Source organism: Saccostrea cucullata, unplaced genomic scaffold (genome assembly GCF_032062105.1).
Source record: "Saccostrea cucullata isolate Sc308-1 unplaced genomic scaffold, CSIRO_AGI_Scuc_v1 ctg291, whole genome shotgun sequence".
Lineage (NCBI taxonomy): Eukaryota > Metazoa > Mollusca > Bivalvia > Ostreida > Ostreidae > Saccostrea > Saccostrea cuccullata.
The window spans coordinates 273269-294650 of NW_026928165.1; the positions used below are offsets into that span (position 1 = coordinate 273269).

General features: G+C 33.7%; 1 protein-coding gene across 1 annotated transcript; it reads right to left on the minus strand.

Moving 5' to 3' along the window:
- Positions 1-1361: 1361 nt before the first annotated feature.
- On the minus strand, positions 1362-21346 carry LOC134276660 (uncharacterized). Its single transcript, XM_062758932.1, has 2 exons — positions 20845-21346; positions 1362-2668 (listed from the first exon to the last, which is right to left on the minus strand). The coding sequence occupies exons 1-2, from the start codon at positions 21344-21346 to the stop codon at positions 1362-1364; spliced, it is 1809 nt and encodes a 602-aa protein (XP_062614916.1).
- Between the last annotated feature and the right edge of the window lie 36 nt (positions 21347-21382).

Consider the following 21382-nt stretch of genomic DNA (forward strand, 5'->3'; position numbering starts at 1 on the left):
GCTACAAAACATTTAAAGTAATTACTTATCTTTCATAATATTGTTCTATCCATCGTCTTTTTAACAACAGTATATACGAGTATATATGACATCATATGTTTTGCATCGTCATCACTCGTAAAGGTTTAACTTGTGGCGCCCTAAACCTTCTGGTGTTGTATTCTTTGTATTTCTTTCGCTCTTCTTCGTCATCGTCATCATCATCACGTTTCGCCAAGGCAGCCCAAATCTTTTTGCAACAGACACTCAGTATGCCTATTGTTACCACAGACACGCCTCCCAAAACTGCATAAAGGCTAAACCGGTACCAAGAAGGGGCGTTCGATGGGAAGACTTGCAAAAATAAATAGATGCTAAGCATGAGCTTATCTTCATCACACTTTACGTTTGCCTGATTCTAAAGACAAAAAATCTGTGTAGTTCAGATTGAAGCGAACGTTTTTAAAAGTGAATCATAATTAATCTGTAAACACTGCTTAGTCAATTGTTAATCTTTGATTCAATTTGTAACTTATATTAAAATTTAATAACAAAACAAACAACATTGACTTACTACTCGGTGACATCCCTCCTTCTGGTACCTTGTCCATTGTTGATCTTTTAGTTGTAATTTGTGTGGTTTCCATAGGTGTTTGTGCTGTTGTTGTTGTTGTTCTCGCTTCTGCTGTTTGCTTGTCCAATGTTGATCTAATTGTTGTACTGTGTGTGGTTTCAATATTTGAAGAGCTTAAAGTAGTCCTTTGTTGGGTTGAGTGGATAGTTGTTCGCGCTGTTGTTGTTGTCGTCGTCACTTCTCTTGATTGTTTGGTAGCTGAGACAGTTGTTGTCGATGATCTCGTTGACTCCTCGGTATTATCACTTGTTGTTGGAGAATTTGTAAAGTTCAAAACTGGAGTTGTCTTTATTGATGTTCTCGAAATTGTAGTTCCTACTGTTGTATCTATTTAAAAGATTTTTCTGCCTTTTATTCAAGATGCCTTGCCTTTAGCTTTTAATGATTTGAAAAGAATAATTAAGATAAAAACATTTAAAAGGACAAATAAAAGTATTTATTTTCCATACGTATGGCTGTAAGACAGTCCTCATCCATTCTCCCGTCATTGTCATTGTCTGAAACGATATAACGCCATTAAAAACAATTCATAAAAAATACACATTGTCATTGTAATCTTCATTTGCATCTTTCGAAAAAAAAATTCAATTTACCTTGGTTATCACGACAGATTTCTTCGTCGATATCACCATCACAATCGTTATCGAGCCCATCTCCAACAGTCATTGACGTTTGTTGGCATATCTATTTTTTGATGGTTAAAAATACATGTATCATTAAAACGAAACAAAATAGTTTTACTAAATGACTAATGTAAAACATACATTCTTACTTCATTTATTTGTGCAAATCGTTGTCCAACAGGAAAGCAGTATGACTCCTTATTAGCACCTCCGTATAATATTCCACTAAATTTGGCTATAACTGAAGAATGTTTCAAAGTGTGACTTCCAGGAGGTATTTCTAAATACCCGGCAGAGAAGCTGTCATGGGGCACCAATCCTTTGATTTGGGACATAGAAACTGGTTTACCATCAAGAACGATTCCATTTTTATCCTTTATCTCTATAACAAAAACGAAAACTGTTGAAAATTCTGCATTTCGTGATGATACAGGGGTCGCGAAGGAATAAAAACTGTTAAACTGTTCTCTAGGTGGAATCAGTGCCATAGCGGGGTCCCCTGATTTGCTACGGTCTGTAGGACTTGGAACATATAAAACTGACAAAATTGGTTTATTAGAAGTTACAACGGAGAACCCTTGTAATCTTGTTTCTAGGAAATACCCAGATTTCTGTAAAACGTATTTGTTATTGTTCACCATGAGTTCAGTGTTGTCTTGACTGGATAAGAAACGAAAGATATTGTCATCTGTGTTGGGAATGGGATTGATGAAGAATGTTTTCCCCCACACATTTACGGGGGGTATGTGTTCTTCGACATGATCCCTTGAACGTCCGGAACCGATAGTTGTTACCGTGCTTCCCCCAAAAACGGACACTGGAGAACTGGTGAGTATAAAGGTACCCGTCAGGTCTCCGCTTGTTACGATGTGAAGTGTTTCAAATCGGTTTATGGTCGTATTTATCCAATCACCGTCGTGAAATTTCTTCCCGTCCACCTCTACCTCCACATTTCCTCCTACTGAAAGCTTGATGGATAAATTTGTATTATCCTCAACTCCTACAACTAAAATCGCTGTTTTGAAGTAATTCACAAAATGGGCGTTATTTCTGTAAGCAGGAACATAGTACTTTGTACCCAACACATCAACTGGTAGTGCCATGAAACCATCTGTCGACGCATCGGCAACGTTTAAGCCAAAAACAATAATTTCTTTGTTTCCCTTGATAAGCACCCCGTTATTACAACGCATATTACCATGTAATCTTAATTCTTTCCGAAGCTGTACATGTTCAACCTTGTCTGGGGTGACAATTATTTTCTCGACATTGTTTCCATATTTTGGGGTAGATATTTCTACATCTACTGGTGTTGCAGAAGACGTAGTTATAAACAGATCAACTGGTTTCTTTGAAACTTGTCCATCAAAAGCATTTGCTTCCATGTATCCTATGATAAATTCTTTTCCTTGATTGTCTGGAATTTCAATCCCTGTAAATTTTGATACTTATATATGGATAGAAGAATATAAAATCAAAGTCATTTTCTTATTTTAAAATTTTAAAAATTCACATTTTATTTTGAAATGTAATTTGATCTGAACTTTGATATCTGATGAACTATCATGATGTAAATAAAAAATAATACCGAGTACTTTTCTCATCACTACAACAAATATTGCAATAAAGGTGGTAAATTGCATCTTTTTACATCATCTACAATGAACACAAATATATATTTAAGGATTCTGTCAGTTTTTTTCATTTTCAGGGATATGTTTCATCGTCAATGTTGACGAATCCTCTCTCTCTATCTCATTATACATGTATACTGAAAGGAAAAAGAAACGCAGGGTAAACTTTAGTTGTGAAATAATTTCATTTTTCCCTATGTATTTTCTAGTATTCCTATCTAACGTTTAAATTATCTTAAATAAAAAAAATGTTACCAAATTTCATTTAACTTTGCTTCATAATTCGTAAGTTATTGAAACTGATATGACGATACCCCCCAAAAGGGAAAATTAAAAATTTTCATTATCTTCAATGTTTCATTCGCGCATCTGTCACATTCTTGTCTCTCTCTTGCATGGAGTTCATCAGTGTGTTTTTTCAAACAAAAAGGGATATTTTTCAACCTTTTCAACAATATAACCCTTAGTTGAAAGGGAACACCTTCGGCATTTCAAACCCCATCTTCCACTCAGACCCACAGATGTCCAATGAGAAAAAAAAAATGGACTTTACGAAGACCAGCCGAGTCGGTAAATGTGATTGTTTGCTAAAAAGTCTTGATAGCCCAGGCTACAATGAGTCGGTGGTAAACACGCCGAAAAAAAACAGCCAAACAGCGCGCGAATGCGCCAGTTAGAGGAACCCCAACGTAAACTCGATCAGCTAAAAGATCCAAATCGTGCAATCTGTTTCTTTCAGTTTTATAGTTAATGTAATGATTATGATAACCTACTCTATTAATGGCAGTTTTGTGGTAGTACGGTGGCGATTAAACAGGTGGCAGGATGAATAACCCAATCTTGAAGTTGCTCTGTTACGCGTCAACGTCATCGACAAGGTTGATTAAAAACCATTCAAGACACTCTCTGACTACGATAAAGACGTTCTGTGGGGGTAAATTTACTAGCAACTGCAAAGCAAGCCGTTGTTGCCTTTGTCCTTACTTAGGCAACGTTAAAGCCAGACCCCATGGAACTTTCGTCAACTGCTCCAAGATTGCAAAGGAATGTATTTCGTCTACAAATATTGAAAATCAATTGATATGCCTCAAGTGCATCTAATTGTACAAAAAGATAGTTGACAAACTTGTCGTCATCAAGGTACACGTGTTTTTGGCTTCTTAGCACTTTTCCGACGTGACGTCATACATTTTACGGTCAAGTAAGTCTGAACACTGATTTTAGTGCATAACAACCAAGATTCTCATCTTACTAATTTTCGTAATTTTTGGTTATGCGGTCAAAATAATTTCATATATTATGTTATCCCGCGTTTCTTTTTCCTTTCAGTGTATAATAAAAAAAATATTCATCAACAAACTCACAACTCCAACAGCAACATTTTGACGAAAGCTTTCGCGGGAAGCTAATTGGAATGATTTAAGAATGAATGTAATATATTTTTGTTTGATCTAGGTATCAGAGAAAAAATTTGGACGGAAAATTTTATTGATGAAAAGTTTTCCGTTCAAATTTTTTCTTTGATACATCGATCAAACAAAAATATATTACATTCATTTCTTATCACTTATTTATGATTTTTAATTAATAAAATGAAAGTTTCTTTCACTTTTCTATTAGATTTACGCTTCAGAAACAGTGCGCACGAATACATCACCACAACGTTAACGTTGCCGAAAATTCAAAATGGCTCTAACCATGCTAGCGAAAAAAAACGTTCTTAAATATTGTCGTGTGATTACCAAATTTCTCTGAAATAATTTACAGTTTTTTAACACGAAAAACTTACCTGTTGTGTTATAGCGAGCGCAGCGAGCGTCGCGAAGCGACGCTCGCGAAGCGAGCTCAATAGACTAACGTGTAAGAACAGAGGAAATTCGGATTGAAATCTGTACATACGTCAGCCAAATTTCTCTGTGCAACATTCCCAGAATTCCTGCACTACCCAATGTCCTTTGCGCGAATATTGCCGAATAAATAAATAAATAATAACGTAAAGCATATATCAGACTTTCAGTTTGTAGAAATCTTTCAAAGAAACAAGAAATAACTCTGCAATGTTTTTCGACAAAAATTGCACTAGTTCTATAGTTTCAAACAGACGCTCGGCTGTCTCCGTAAGCTCCGACGAGCTTTGTGACGTCGTATGACGTCATAGCTAGTCGAGATATCTCGTGCGGCTTGACGTTCGAAGTGGCTGATCTCAAGTGTTTTTGATGGTACAACTGCGCTCGCCCCAACGGTCTCACCGTAAAACATATTATTCCTCTGGGTATATTTCCACGGTAAGTTATCTAAGTTCATAAATGTTAGGCCTAAGGGAAGCTACTCAAATATCCTAACAGTTCTAGGGCACAGAAATTTTTGATTTCATTTGCACCTCTTTTCATCTGAATTTCAAACCGAATATAACTATAAATACGTATCACAACCTGTCAATGCTGTAAAACCTGAAAGAGTCTGCTGCCGAATATTCAAGATTTAAAGAATTCCGTCCTCATTGTCATTCATGCATTGTCGTTTTTTTCTCGGTCATTCGTTTCCCACGATCTAACAGATTTACGGTTTTCCCCGCCATGGTAGCACAATAAACATTTTTTTTCAGAGTTCTATTGTTTCATACCAGATATCTCAAAGTCAAACATTTCTGAGAAGTATGCTAATTTTTTCCCTTCTCTCCCATATCTGTACTGTCGTCATGCAGACGATTTGATTTGTTTTGCAAAGGGGGATAATTAAAATAGAAACGAAAGTAGAAAATAAGTCAGGAACGTGACGGACAGGTTCCGAAATTCAGGAAAATATTTATCAAAGTACAAGTATTTATTTATTCCTTCAAAAATTAACCTGGAAGCGGGGAAATATGCATGTAAAGACAACCAAAGTAGTCCCGGCTGCTTAGTGCCAGCGAACTCTAGATTTTATTGATGCAGTTATCAAATGAATTTTTTTTACCGATTAGAATCATGTATTTTATAGAAATTAAATGATTCGTTTATCAAATAGAAAAAATATTATTTACAGATATATTTTACTGAAATTTGTGTAAATTATGTTAATTATGTTAATTTAATTACATGGCAGTTTTTAATTTTCATATACGTATTAGTGAAAAAAATATATTTAAATAGTTTTCATTTCTCTGGGACATCCTTGTACATGTATATGCAAATACATGTATATATGTACAGAGAAGTGTACAGATGAAAGCGATTTATAAAATAAGTCATATTTGTAAAATGATTTACTTTGTTCTTCAGCACAGTTATAGAAATAAACAGGTATAAAGATACTGCGCAAGTTTGATATATCAATTTCTTTAAGAATATTTTTTTAAGTTATATCTTGTCTTACCTGAAATCAATTTACTTCCTCTTGTGTTGTCTGTCGAAAACCCACACTTTTGCAGGATCCTGGGTTTTATGTGACAATCTGAAGGGTTAATCAAACTTACCAATCGTTAAACAGATAATGAAAATAATGCATGCCGAGTTTGAGAAATCCTTTTAAAATTCAGGATTTCTATAGCGCATTTCTCACCTTGTTTCTGAAAATCTTTCGTTTAGTAAAAAAATAACTACCAGGTTTTGTTGTCTGTATATATTTAAGTATCATTTAAGTATATTAAAAAAAATAATGTTTCTTTGAGCGACGTTCAAGGAATCGAAAAAATAAATTTTAAAATCACTTTAACCTAATTTGAAGTCCTCTGATACTGTACAGCAGGAAAGTAACTCGCGGAAACACTTCACTTGACTTTCAAAATGATTTCTCATAAAACAGTTAGAACAGTTGTAAATATTTTTTTTAATACTGTAAACGTGCTTTTCCGTGATATATTAAATTGCGCGGAAATTATTTTTCCGTGGAAAAAAGTATTTCAGTACACAGAGATCATTTTCAACATATACATGTAAAGACAAACCAGGGAAATTGGGTATAATTTCTACGTAATGGATATAAGTATCATTATGAAAAGTTTTGGACTTGGTGAGGCGCGCAAGCGACGTAGCAAGTCCAGTATTTCTCATAATGAACCGTTTGAGGCTTTTATTTTACTTAAAACATTTTTAAAGCTAAAATGTTAAAGTATTGAGATAAATTCAAAAGACACTTGTTTTGTCTTAAAGAATGCCACTCTAATTAATTGTTTTCTTTCACCTATTTACAATCACCTTCTAGGAGCCCACAGTAAAGTTTACGGTCTAATATTTACATTCGCTGTGTTTTTCTACTAAGCCAACTGTGAAATTGATTTGAAAGTCATTTTTGTGTATACTCACGCGTAGAAATATACACGGAGAAACGTGCGTTAACGTGACGTCACAATGAGGCTGCAGCGACGTTAGTAAAAATGCAGCGATATAGGACAGCGAGAAATTCAAATATTGAGTATATTTTAGTTGCTTCCAAACATGTAAAATGTAAATATAAGGAATGTTTTTCAGTTTAGTGTGAATTATTGGTGTGTGAATCACACAGGCTTGCACGTAGGCATATTTTTCATGAAGCGCTAGCGCGCTTCATGAAATATGCCTACGTGACAAGTCTGTGTGATTCACACACCAATAACTCACACAAAACTTAAAAACATTCCTTAAGTATTACAACAATAGATATTCAACGGTCAGCTCTGTACAGTATTATAACAGACTTCACGTATGACACGCCCCCGAGTCTTCAATTTAAGTCATCGCTACCCTTAATGTCATTCAGTTAGCAACATGGAATCAGAGAGTGATGTCGAGATTTTTAAGACTGGAAGTTCTTTTAGAACTCCCAGCGATAAGTCCGATAATGACATTGATACTATTTTGAATGACATTCTTGATCTTGCATGGAGAACTCCCATGCAAATTTTGAATAACGCACTTCTCCGTTATTTGTAAAAAATCCTTCATTTTCTGACATATCGGACTTTGAAGGTGATGAATGGTCATTAATAAAGGCTTCCAAAGAGATTGAAAACAGGGCGTCAACAAAGGAATGTGTTTCAACTCGTTTTACAAAATCCCTTCAAGAGGCGGATCTAAAAAGGTTAGCCCTGTCTACGATGTCCAAAAACATCGAAAATAAAGCTAAATGGGCTGTGACCAATGCATATGAAAATGTGGATGAACCTGAACGATTCCTTGTAAAAATTTTTAGATCTCCTGAGCCAAAGGGTCGAAGAGCTAATGCCATGACCATTTGTGCTGTGTGCGGTGTGCGTAAACTTTTTAGAATATGGGCCATATCTGAAGAACCCTTGGCCAATCAGTGTCAAATTTGTCACAGGGTATCTTTGGCCCAAGGGCTACTATTTTTACTAAAATAAGGGTTGGGACCCTTAGACAAGGGGAGATAATCAGAAAAACAAAACCAAAAGTATTGGTCGCTAAAAAATCTTCTTCTCCAGAACCACCAGGCAAATTTTCACTAAACTTACTTACAAGGATCAGGATATGTTGAAGATTAGAATTTGCACGGGGAATTAACTTGGTGCAAAGGGTGTGGTCTCAAGGTCACTTCAGATTTGACCTAAATTTACACTTAAATAAAAACGTTTATATTTTGCTTACTTTAAAGACTGGGATCATCAAATCTTGTAAGTTGATGCATCATAGGCCTTCATATCACGTTAACTCACATTTTGCGGGCATTTGTTTTCAAAAAGATTTGAAAACAAATTTTGGACACTTTAAGGCCTTTGATCATCAAACTCTGTCAGTTGATACGTCTTGGGTCCTCGAACAACGTCAACTTAAAAGTAGGTCCCAGTGACCTCCTTTTTGAATTTTATGGCTAATCCTTTCTAAAACATTTATTCCCATTATTTTAGACACTGGGAGGTTTAGAATAATAAAATCTTGTAAGTTGATGCATATTGGGGGCCTTAAAACTTATTAATGAAAAAGTAGGTTACTGTGACCTACTTTTTGAATTTTGCAGGCATTTGTTTCAAATTGTTTAAAAGACATATTTCGAAGACTTTCACACCTAAGATCTTCCAAACTTTGACAGTAAATGCATCTTGGGACCTCGGAAAACGCCAACCAAAGTGGAGGTCACGGTGACCTACTTTTGACATTTTATGGTATTATTGAGGTGTCTTTGGTACTTATCTTTGGTACTTATTGTGTCAGTTGATGCATCTTAGGTTTTTGGAGAATGATGATCAAAAAGTAGGTCACGGTGACTGATTTTTGACATTTTATGATGCCTTTATTTTAATATCAACTGTACTTATTGGCTTAGAATCATTAAACCTTGTCAGTTGATGCATCTTGGGTTTTCGGAGAATGACAACCAAAAAGTAGGTGAGGGTTACCTACTTCTGACATTTTATGCCTTTATTCAAGTATCTTCGGTACTTATTGGCTTAGAATCATCAAACTTTTTCAGTTGATGCATCTTGGGTTTTCAGAGAATGTCGACTAAAACGTAGATCACACCAACATTGACCTACCCGGGTACTTATGAATATCTTAGGCATTTATTGACTTATAATCATCAAACTTTGTCTGTTGATGTACCTTAGGTTTTCAAAAATCGTCATCTAAAGAGTAGGTCATGGTGACCTACTCTTGACATTTTATGGCTATATTTAAGTACCTATTGGCTAAGAATAATGAAACGTTGTCAGTTGATCCGTCTTGGGTTTTCGAAGAATGAAAGCAAAAAAGTAGGTCATGTTGGCGTACTTTTGAATATCTCAGGTATTTATTGACTTATACGGTTTACACAGTGGGTTGACCATAAAGAAGGTCAAGGTGACCTACTTTTGACATTTTATGGTACGAATTGCCGATAGGGGTTCATCAACTTCAGCAAGTTGTCGGAAAATTGTGTAAAGCAGTTGGATATCATGGAAAGAATGAGTGCACTTTCGTACGTCACATGGAACCTTTTCGGCTACCCATTTCAAACATTACATTACAACAATTCGCTAAATTAATCTATGATTATTGTGCAAGCATATGCTTTTGATATTTCTTTATAGAATTTTATGTCAAAAAATATTTCTATAATTACAGACAATGTACTTAAAAAGAACATGTAAAAACCTTAAATTCCGGAAATTTGAACGGGACCACTTTCAAATCTAAGATATCCGCAAATAAGCGGATACATTGAAATCGCATGGATGAAGAACGTGAACATTAGCACTTATGATTTTTTTTCGCACAATGAATTTAAAAGGAGAATAGAGAGACTGTGTTGTTTTTATGGTGCATAATCAATAAATGATTCTAATATTTGGGGACGGGGTAGATGTCTCGCCCTGCAGACCATAATAGAGAGGCGACATGAGCCTGTACAAGTATACTTACAAATTACACTGTCAATACCAGAAACACCCCTAATGAAAAATATAAAGTTAAATAAGAGACATATTATCTCCAAACCCTATTAAAATTTGCGTACTGAAAAAATTTCCATAGTTTGAAGTTGGAAGTACGATACTAGATACTGTCACAAAAGAAACTTAAACACAATGAAACGTTCAATGAAAGCGTTAAGGTGATTATAATATCAATCGTTTATACTCTGTGACTTGTTAATTTAGTAGCTATCCCGACCCTAGTTTGGGGGACATTTTTCTAAAAATTAGATGTGAGTCGCAACTTGGCCAACATTGTCCTTTGGATATGTATAAGTTTAAATTAAAATACATATTCTGTGCAAATGAGACCAATGGCCAAGTTGCGGCTCGATGTAAACAATGTCGTTGAAAACTAGTGTGCATATGAATAACAATAGAAATGTGACAAAAATGTTAGACCCCGTCTCAAAAGCTAGTGTTGCTGAGCATTATTTAATACTTTCATGTAATATAATATACCAAAACCTGCTCTTCAGACATTGTTTAATACCTATAGACATAAATTTAATGAATTTTGGAATTTTTTTTTGCACAAAACATCGGGATCCAACTCTCATAGTTTACGTGCACTCATTCTTTTACAAACCATTCTCATGGAAATTTTACTAATCATGCTTTAAGGGCTATACCGCCGCTGCAAGACAATATCAAGCCGTTGTTGACGAAGAACTAATTGTAGAAAAGACGGGGCATCGCTCAAATGCGGTCAGGGCCTACAAACGTACATCAACGGAGCAGATGATTGATTGATTGTATATTGTTTAACGTCCCTCTCGAGAATTTTTCACTCATATGGAGACGCCACCATTTTCCGGTGGAGAGCTGCAAATTTTGTCCTGTACTCGGCACTCAGGGCCATTGAGCAGTGAGGGGTCTTTTTCGTGCCAGCACCTGCTGCGACACGGGACCTCGGTTTATACGGTCTCATCCGAAGGACCGGTCTCCACGTCCCACAGTGGGATTCGAACCCGCGACGTAAGGATTGACTTCTTACTTCGCGACTCTAGAGCAGACGCTCTAACCACTGCGCCACGCGGGCGACACGGAGCAGATGAAGGAAGTGAGTGACGTTGTGCAATCTAAGGTGAAGAGGGTTTCCGCTGAAAATGACGGAGCTGCTGCTTGTGAAAGGAATAGTGCTTCCAGGGAAATAGATATCACTGCTGGCGATCTGTCTGTACATGTGCATTTTTGATTTGTTATGATCATTCCTTTTTCTGTATTTCTATTCAAAAAAACATTTCAATGTATTTGTTTTCGGTTTTCATTTCAGTTCAGTCCACTGTTTTCCAATCCAAAATTGTGTTAAATATTGGACTGGTAGGATTAAATATTGGACTTGTATGATAAAATAATGGACTCCCAAACTTTTAAGGGGACATTTATAAATAAACTGGTTAGAAACAAGCAAAAGGTTACGTTACAAAATGTTTTAACCTTGAATAGAATAAAAATTTTAAATCCGCGAAAATAAGCATATGAAGAAATTGTTTTCAATCTGTTCATTTGCATAACATCCATATTACAGATATGATGGCTGTCGATTCCATAAAGGTGAAATAAAGAAAATACAAAATATGCCTAAACCAGCATTGCTTAGATAAAGTTTTCACGCCGATGATTGATACTTCTTCTTATCTTCTACTAGAAATGATAAGATTGTTGAAACAAAATACTAGTTGCCACTGCCTTCCTATTTAAGAATTCGAAGCGAGAGAATATAGTTTTATTGAAGAAAATAATTCAGAATTTGTGTTTTTATCATTTTGATGATGAAATTTAAGTCTTTATTACTATAGTTGAAAAACTTCTCACGTCAATTGATAGGTGTAAGAGAGAGCTTTTTAAATATAAAATACAGATGTACCCTTTTCATGAAGAGTTACGACCTTCTTTTAAATTTGAAGAGGACAATTTCTTCAACAAGTATGATCTACTTATTGTAAGTAAAACGATATCACGAATCAGACAAAATTCAACTCATATAACTGAGTATGACAAAGGCTTGAATATTAAAACAAAATAGATGATGGCTTTTAAGTATAATAATTTGAATAAACATAATTTTGAGTTTATGCAGGAACTTATGAATATTCATAGTTGCAATCTCATTTATAAATTAAAAACCATTTCTTCATAATTATGTTAACCATAGGAAGAAGCATTATTTACATTTAGTGCAAATTATCACATAAACTCGTATTCCATTTTCTCATATATGCCAATTTATGTGTTCTAAATGAAAATTAACCTGAAACAAATTTGCAACTCTGTTTTGCAGCAAATCAAATAATAAACAGGGTGCGTGTGTATAGAGCATTTATAAATAATAATGCCAAATAAAATAACAGATCTAACGATTTCAGATTGTAGCAGAAAGTGGGCCATATAGAAAATCCGATAAGAAGGACAATGAACATACAGAGAAGAGACCCTTACCCCATCCAAAAATGTGCTTTAATTATGTAATGTACTCAGCATGATTATATTATCCTAACAAAATTTTTCGATATAAAGATCAATGGAATTCTAAAGATAGATGACAAATGAAGAATGATTAATTTTTCAAAATTAATAATTCAACGGTTGTTGGTAAAAAAGGAATCTCATATTGATTTTACCCAATACTCATGTGTGTATAATCCATTTATTACAAATGCCAAATGAAATAATAGATTTTACAAAATCAGAGCGCAACAGAAGGTTAGGTTAAAAAAAAAACCCATACCTTATGCAAAAGAAAAGTAATACTTGTATATTTTACGATGATAACAATGTGCATGGATGACTGAGGGGTTCAGGTGGTTAAACGTGTAAAACTCCTTTCTGGAGCCAAAGTTATTTTCATAAGGATGAGGGTAATAGCCGAAATTAAGGGGCACTCAAATATAAAAGCCAGAAATCCCCTGAAAACCCATGAATTTGCACAAAATAGCAATCCTATAGGCATTTAGATGACATAAATTTATATATATACATAAATGTAGATACACTTTTGTTTTCAGTTCAGTACGTCAAGTAACCATGCCACTTTACAAGAAAATTTCTTTAAAAAAAAAAACTTAATGTAGTTTTCAGAGATGAGATGTGGAGCATATTTTAATTATATAACCACATATAAAATAGTGAAAAATCATCTAGATCACTTTTTATTTAATAATTATGAAATTTATGGAGATAACGAACAATATTTCAGTTCAAAAGTCCATTAAACAATACAACACAGGAGCAGAGCTCCAAAACATCAGAGGTGGGACCAGGTAGAGGAGTGAGCATTCCCTGCCGACCGGTCACATCCTCAATGTGCTTTTTGTCATGATCAGGAAATTACGAAAAAATCTGTCAATTCAATGTATATATTATAGCCTAACAACTTGTATGAAAAATCAGTCAGCATATACAATAATGATAAATTGTATTGCTGACTAGGTCATTGTATCGACCATAGAACGGGAAAAAAATGATGACTTCAAACGCGACTGCTGATGTTCTTGTTTCAGCAACTTGTTTGTCAATAGTTTAACTCGTTTTAGATATTGTTTATACATAGACCAATATCGAAAATATCGATTGAACTGAGATATTAAAACCCCATATACAGGTGATGAATGTATATTACTGTATTAGTAGGGGAAGATGACGATGGTAAAGTTAAAGTCAGCACGTTTATCATGAAGCTTGCTTGTTAGATTACCAGTAAGGTCTTTTTCAAGTAAAATATCTATATATAAAACAGATGTGTCAGACACTGTGCTATCTTTTATTTCAAGCTCACCGGGATATAACTTATAGGTCTGTTAATAATGAGTCGCAATTGGTACTCATGGGAATTCCAATAGATTAATGGAAGAACTGTTCTCCAATAACTACATAGAGTCGAGCAAAAATATATTTAATATCAAATTCAGAGTACATGTACTTACAAGTGTGTAGAATCAGAAAGTTTTTAACAAAACGATTTTGTAAATAACAAATGACAATGTAAGTGCATTTACAAGTTCCTTACATTTAATTGAAAAAGCAGCTGCGCAAGTGAGTTAAGGCTAAATATGGGTATTTCTATGATAATGAGCTAATAAAAATGCATAAATTGTATATTTTATGCACAGAGAAAGTTCAAATTAATTTTCTTATACATACTTATTACCCACAGTATATTAATGCAAATGCACATTATGACGTCATTTTATGACGTCATTGTTCTTTCCCATTCAAGGTAATAAAACACATAAAAAAACAGCGTTGGCGCAGGGACATTTTCGATTCGATTTGATTTAAAATAAATAATGTATAATATTAAGGAGAATATACTTAAAATTAATAAAATTGCTGCACAAATCCTATGCACTTCTTCAATCGATAAAAATTTTAGGAAACTTACACTGGACGGTGAATTTTTACCCTGTTTCAACTTAGAACTGTGAGAATAGTAACTCAACAATTACCGTATCGACATGCAGAAATATCTTGAATCCTTGGAATATTATGCGTTTCTTTATACTTTGTTTCTGTTAAACAAAGCAAGGCATGCCCTTGCGCCGAAGCGATTTTGTTGATATTTCTTAATAATTCAATTTTGTGTGTATTCTAGTCTCTCATTGGTTGATTACCAAAAAGGAACGCAAATTATTTCTTAATAACCTGGTTTGGTATGGGGACAAACCCCCTTGACAACCAGCTGAATCATCTGTATCCTTACAATCCCCTCAAATCCAGTCATGTGAAATTCTAGATTTAATAAATGTACCTTTAACTTCAAACAGTAGCTCGATCTTACCTCATGTACACAAACATCATGACTGCTAGATCTGCATATCAGTTATTACCTCCCCTTGTTTCATATCATTTCCTTTACTAGGGATGTATTATTGAGCGGCAAATTTGAACTCATAAAAAGCAACCGGATTTTACACCCACAATTTTTTAATTATTTTAAAATTAAATTATAAGGAATGACTCAATTCTTGACCAAATTATTCGATGATCATCGAATAATTTGGCCAAGAATTAGAGTCATTCCTTAATTAACTTGTGTAGTAAAGGTCGATCACGTCATAATATGACGTCATAATGTATACTGGCTATTGCATATCGTGGGCACCAAGAATGTATTAGAAAACAAGTCTTAACATTTTCTTTGCGGTATGTATAGCAATTATGGGTTTTAATTAAATATTTTGCATAGAAACCCCCATATGTAGCCTTAACTCACTTGCGTGTCAATAATACTAGTATCAAAAAGCCTGGAGTCTAATTCATCGTGTGGAATGGTTGTATATACATGTAGTACATAAAGTTGAAAAATCGTAAGTTTTTATGCTGTAGATTTTTTGGTAAAATTTTGTGATTTCAAATTTTCCAAAAGTTCCTTGGAATTATCCACATTTGATTTACACCACATATCGAATATATTTTACAGTACTCCTAAAGGGGTATTAAAGTAATGAAATGATTTTATTTTTGCGTTTTCAAGTTAACACACCTTGTAAAAATGGTATTTTTCAAAAAATATTTAGTATAAAAAAAAGAGAGAAATTTCTGTTATGATATTGTTTAAAGAGGTAGACTGAAGTTGATATTTAATTGTGCTTGGACACGGATTTGAAGTTAATATTTTCTCAAAATTTTCGGTATAATGTGACTGTGTGAAATGAACAGATTTTTGAGTAACAATTATTTTTTGTGATATATCCCTAACAAAAAAATACTATAGTTAACTATAGTTAAATAAAGTTTACTACAGTTAACTATAGTTTACTATAGTTCACTATAGTAAATCAAAGTGTCAAAGTTTTCGATACAGTTTTTCAAAGTATCAAAGTTTTTGATAAAGTTTTTCAAAGTGTCACAGTTTTCGATAAAGTTTTTTTTTTTTAAGTGTCATAGTTTTCGATAAACTTTTTCAAAGTGTCAAAGTTTTCGATAAAGTTTTTTGAAGTGTTAAAATATCCAAGTTTTCGATAAAGTTTTTTGAAGTATCAAAGTTTTCGCCAAAGTTTTTCAAAGTGTCAAAGTTTTCGCCAAAGTTTTTCAAAGTTTCAAAGTTTTTGCCAAAGTTTTTCAAAGTGTCAAAGTTTTCGTCAAAGTTTTTCAAAGTGTCAAAGTTTTCGCCAAAGTTTTCAAAGTGTCAAAGTTATCACTATAGTAAATCAAAGTTATCAAAGTGTCAAAGTTATAACTATAGTTATCTATAGTAAACTATAGTTAACTATAGTATTTTTTGATAGGGATAGTGCCATCGTCTCATGCTACTGTCCGGAGTCCGCATACATAGCTCTCTCCTACCCGTGGCTTCTTGATCACAAAAAGTGTCGTAATCTTGAATATTTACGCCTCTCTATTGTGACGTCATATTCAGTCAGTGGCAAGTTTTGTTTCCATCGCAATCGAAATCAACAACTGACGTCAACTGTATACAAGACATATTTCCTATACTGCGATTGGATATTGAAAGGTCGCGATAAAGTTCATCATCCGACTATGCTTTACTCGCATTGGTCAATATTTTAATGAGCTACGAAGAATTCTCTCCTCGTTCAACCACGACCAGATGGGAGAAGAGCGTACATTTTGGCCGTGATTTGCGACGATGGGATAGTGCTTATAATAACATAATTATTGATCATGACAGGAAAACATTTGATGCTGTGCTTGAGTAAAAATATTAATTATTACCCAAATACGTTAATTACGACTTTGTGCTCAGATTAATATCATTGTTATTGTTCTTTGATTCTTGTAATAAATTGGTACTTTAATCATTTATAAGACGAAATTACTAAGGCCTGATTCTATAATCATTATGAAAAAGAGCAGGCAATACAAGGCCAAACGGATAATAAATAAATTAATTTAAAAAAAAACAACTTTCCAAAAACAAAAAGCTGTTTGGTCCCAACCTTGTTTTTGATTTGTTTAAGAATTTTTTTTTATTATCTTGACATGAAATATTTTCTCAAACACATTTTTTTTTAAATGGGAAAGACCAGACCGTTTTTTTTAAAATTGTTTTTTTTTCTTTTAGACAAAACATATGAGATACGCAAATGCCTGCAACTGGTCACTTTATGTATAATGATAACCGTGATTGTTTGGTTACAAAAAAACCCCTTTCAATTATTTCTGAATCAGTTCTTCAAGGTGACTTAGCTTGGTTCACGAGTACTCCTTCAGAGACTATCAAATGGTTATTTCACGTAATAGTTACCTCATATTCGTGCTTTCTCTAATTTTCAGGTTACCAGAATAAACCGTTTTCCATAGATGAATTTATTTTTATTGATTTTTAATCAAATTTGAAAAAAATCGATAAAAAAAACTAGCAGGCTTACTTCTGTAAGTAGACTCTACACGCTGTTAAAAACCTGCGACGGAGATAAAGATTAAATTTGATTAAACTTGAAGATATTAAATGTTAAAAATGTTGAAGACACTAAATACTTTATTTTGTTGAATTTAAGAAATCGATCGTCAGTAGCTCGATTTGATATACTTGTATTATGCTTTTCCTGTACTTTTCTATTTTACGACATGAATATTTCATACCTCAGACAGTTTGCTATTTAAGTACGCCCTTTCCAACTTCTAATTTATTTTCTTTTAAAATATATGCATGAACTTTGTAGAAACCAGATTTTCACAAATATTACGTGTAGTTCAACAAATTGCACCAAATAAAAGAAAACTCCACAGAAAATAGATATAAGACATAGGTTAATGGGAACATGCATCAACTGATTTTAAACGAGGTATGTTAAGCATTTCTCTTCGCAAGAAATCAAAAGTTTGTTTTCTAAACCTTTCAATGCATTGCACTGCAATATTGAAAGTGTAGTGATCACCTATAAATGTTTCAAAAACCAGGACCGCTCAAGAAACTTATATTTTCAGTTTCTAGAAATACGTACACTATTCAAACTATACATTTCCTTTATTCGACCACAACATGAGTATGCATCTGAATTTTGTCCAGACTGTTCGCTGACAGATAATGATAAACTTGAAAAGGCTTAACTGAAACCCACAGTAACGTAGCTCTTGATTACTAAAAAAAAACATTGTTCTGAAGGTTAGAAGCACTAGTCTATTTCAAATTACAATGCTCATCCTTGATTATACTACTCCTTACTAAAATACATGCTTGAAATTATTCAACAAATCATCTGTCCCCGATCGTATTCGCAAATAAAATTTACTGAGCAACGAAATAAGAGAGATAACTTCAAAAGACTTTTTGAAAGAAAATTAAAATAATAATAATGATATATGGAACGCCAAAATAACATATATTCAAATAATTGACCTCAAATGAATTGTACCCATCTTTAAATCAATTGTAACTATATTCAAATGAATTGGTAATAAGTACAATTCTATTATACCTTTTCTTAATCCATTTGAAGATAGGTACAATTGATTTGAAGATAGGTATAAATGCAATGAATTGAAGTTGGTGTAATTGATTTGAAGTTAGGTACAATTGAATTGAACCTATCTTTAATTACTAAGATATTGGCAATAATAACTATTCCCTTTATCATACGTAATTTCTGGTATATGTTTTCGCTCACTTACTGATATACATGTGTATTTTAATAAGTATATGATGCTTTCTGCACATTTTGAATTTACCTTTATTTCTCCTTTCATCCTCATTGTCGTCGTTCTGTAGGTTCTGTGCGTTTGTCTCCAAGGGAGAATTAATTATTTTCAACAACACAAAACGAATTGAACCTACGTATAATTCAATTGTTCCTATATTCAAAGCCTTTGTGGATACCGGGTATGTCTTAATTGAACCTTTCTTCAAATTATTTGTACCTATCTTTAAATCAGTTATACCTATCTTCAATTATACCTCTCTTCAAATGAATTAGAGATAGGTATAATTCAGTTGAACTTATCTTTAATGGAATTGAAGATAGGTGTTAAAAAGATAAGTATAATTCATTTGTACCTAGGTATAATTATATAGAGATAGATATAATTATTTACACCTATCTTCAATTCCATTGTACCTATCTTTAATTCAATTGTACCTACTGTAGACGTACTTTTTTCCACGGGGTCATAATTCCACGGAATCTCAATTTCTGTTTAATCCGCGGGTAGAATTCTACGCGGATTTCCTAGACTGTCACTATATGCCTTACATTTTTATTAAGTACAACTGGATAAATTTCCGCGGAAAGTTTGTGACCGCGTACATAGCGTAAATTAATACCACGCGGAAAAATGTATTTCTACAGTATTTTTAATTCAATTGTACCTTGTCTTCAAATGAATCGAATAAAGGTACAATTATTTGAAGATAGGTACAAATATTTGAATATATGTTAAGGATACACCAAAGGCTTTTTTCAAGATTTTTGTCAATTTTGAGATTTTTGGCTAAGAAAACAATGCTAATCACTGCTTTATAATGCATGAAAAATTCTTGCTGATTATTAAATGGTTTTCTAATTATTTAACAATAATCAAACATAAACACTAACACATGTGAATGTGCCGTTATTGAAGCTTCTGATTTGGTCTGTAACTGCCTGCTTCTGAAAGGAGCAATAAATCACTGTGACCACTTGGGGAATTCTTCACTAGCCACACAGAGGTTTTCAGTAATTAAAATACAGGGACTCTAGATTTAGGGAAGGAGATCTAACAGGTCACTAATGACCATGAAATAGGAGGTGGAGCTTAGCTCTTGCCATTTTGCCGGGAAATCTTTCTGATTCAGAATTGAACCTATTTTACTTCATTTAAAGCACCTAAATAAAGAATAGAACCTCCCATTCTTGTGAATATACATAGGAAATATGGATAAGTGACAGGTATCCAAAGCTGAATCTCCAAGGTGTCATATATTTCTAGCTTTGGCAGACTTTGTTGTGTAATGGGTTTTTGCCTTCTACTGTAAAGTAAGATCAGACAGTTGGTGGTATTATTTCAAAGGATTCAGCTCCCTTATTTATTGACCAATTTCTCTGAAAACTGGCCAGAATGCATCTCAAATGTGTGTTCACAAAACCGTATCTCAGATTTTTGATATCTTGCTCAGTTCTCGAATTATTGGGGGAAATGTAGAATTGGGCTAATAAATTGATAAAATTGAAAGACAAATGGACGTAACTTTTGAATAAGAAGATTAAACAAAAATCTGAGATACGGTTTTAAAGTTCAATCTTTAATCTACATTTAGGCAAAATTTTGACTTTGAGAGGTGAAATACAAAAAAGTTTATTTATAAAATATAAATGCACTAATATTTACATTAAAATATCAATAATTTTTTAATAAGATAAAAATGAAAATTTAAATTAGGATCATTAAATAGTAAATTTAACAAGCTTTCAAATGATATATACTTTTAATATGTTATCTTTGTTAATAAAAGAATTACAAGCAAATTAAATTTTGCCGTTTGGAAACCTTTGGTGTATCCTTAATTTGGCGTTCCATACTAATAAGCCTCTCAAGTATTTTACAAATGGCAGAAGGTATCTGAACATTTTGCATACAAAATTAAGACATATTGCTCTATAGCAATGATTATATTTTGATAAAATCAATATTGTATTTATTATCATCATTATTATTACTTTATTCACTTACTTAGGCCTTTCGCTCCGTGAGGAACATAGGCCATCAACAACAGTCCTCCAACGAACACAATTCTGAGCTGCTTAGCTGCATCATGCCAGGTCATATCCTGTGTCTTTAGCTCCGACTCTGAGTCACGCCTCCAGGAGTTTGTAGGACGTCCTCTCTTTCTTTTGCCCTGTGGGTTCCACGTCAGGGCCTGGCGTGTGATGCTGGATGGTGACTTCCTTAATGTGTGTCCAATCCAACCACACTTTCTCTGTCTTATTTGTATGTCCATTGGTTCCCGTCCTACTCTTTTCCATAGTTCTTCATTTGAGATCCTTTCAGGCCATCGGATGTGGAATATGCGCCTGAGACCGGTGTTATAAAATGTCTGGATCTTCTGCAGGGTAGCTTTAGTCACCCTCCATGTCTCTGCACCATACAATAGGACGCACTTTACATTTGAGTTGAGGATCCGCAGTTTAGTGGTAATTCGGATGTTCTTTGAGGCCCAAATGTTCTTTAACATGGTAAATGCAGCTCTTGCCTTGCCAATTCTTGACTT

Excerpts from the sequence above, each read along its gene's own strand:
- LOC134276660 (XM_062758932.1), bottom strand. The coding sequence starts at position 21,346 with ATGTTAAAGAACATTTGGGCCTCAAAGAACATCCGAATTACCACTAAA. Across the intron at positions 2,669-20,844 it reads TCACGGAGCGAAAGGCCTAA|GGATTGAAATTCCAGACAAT; the intron begins GTAAGTGAATAA and ends CAAAATTTACAG.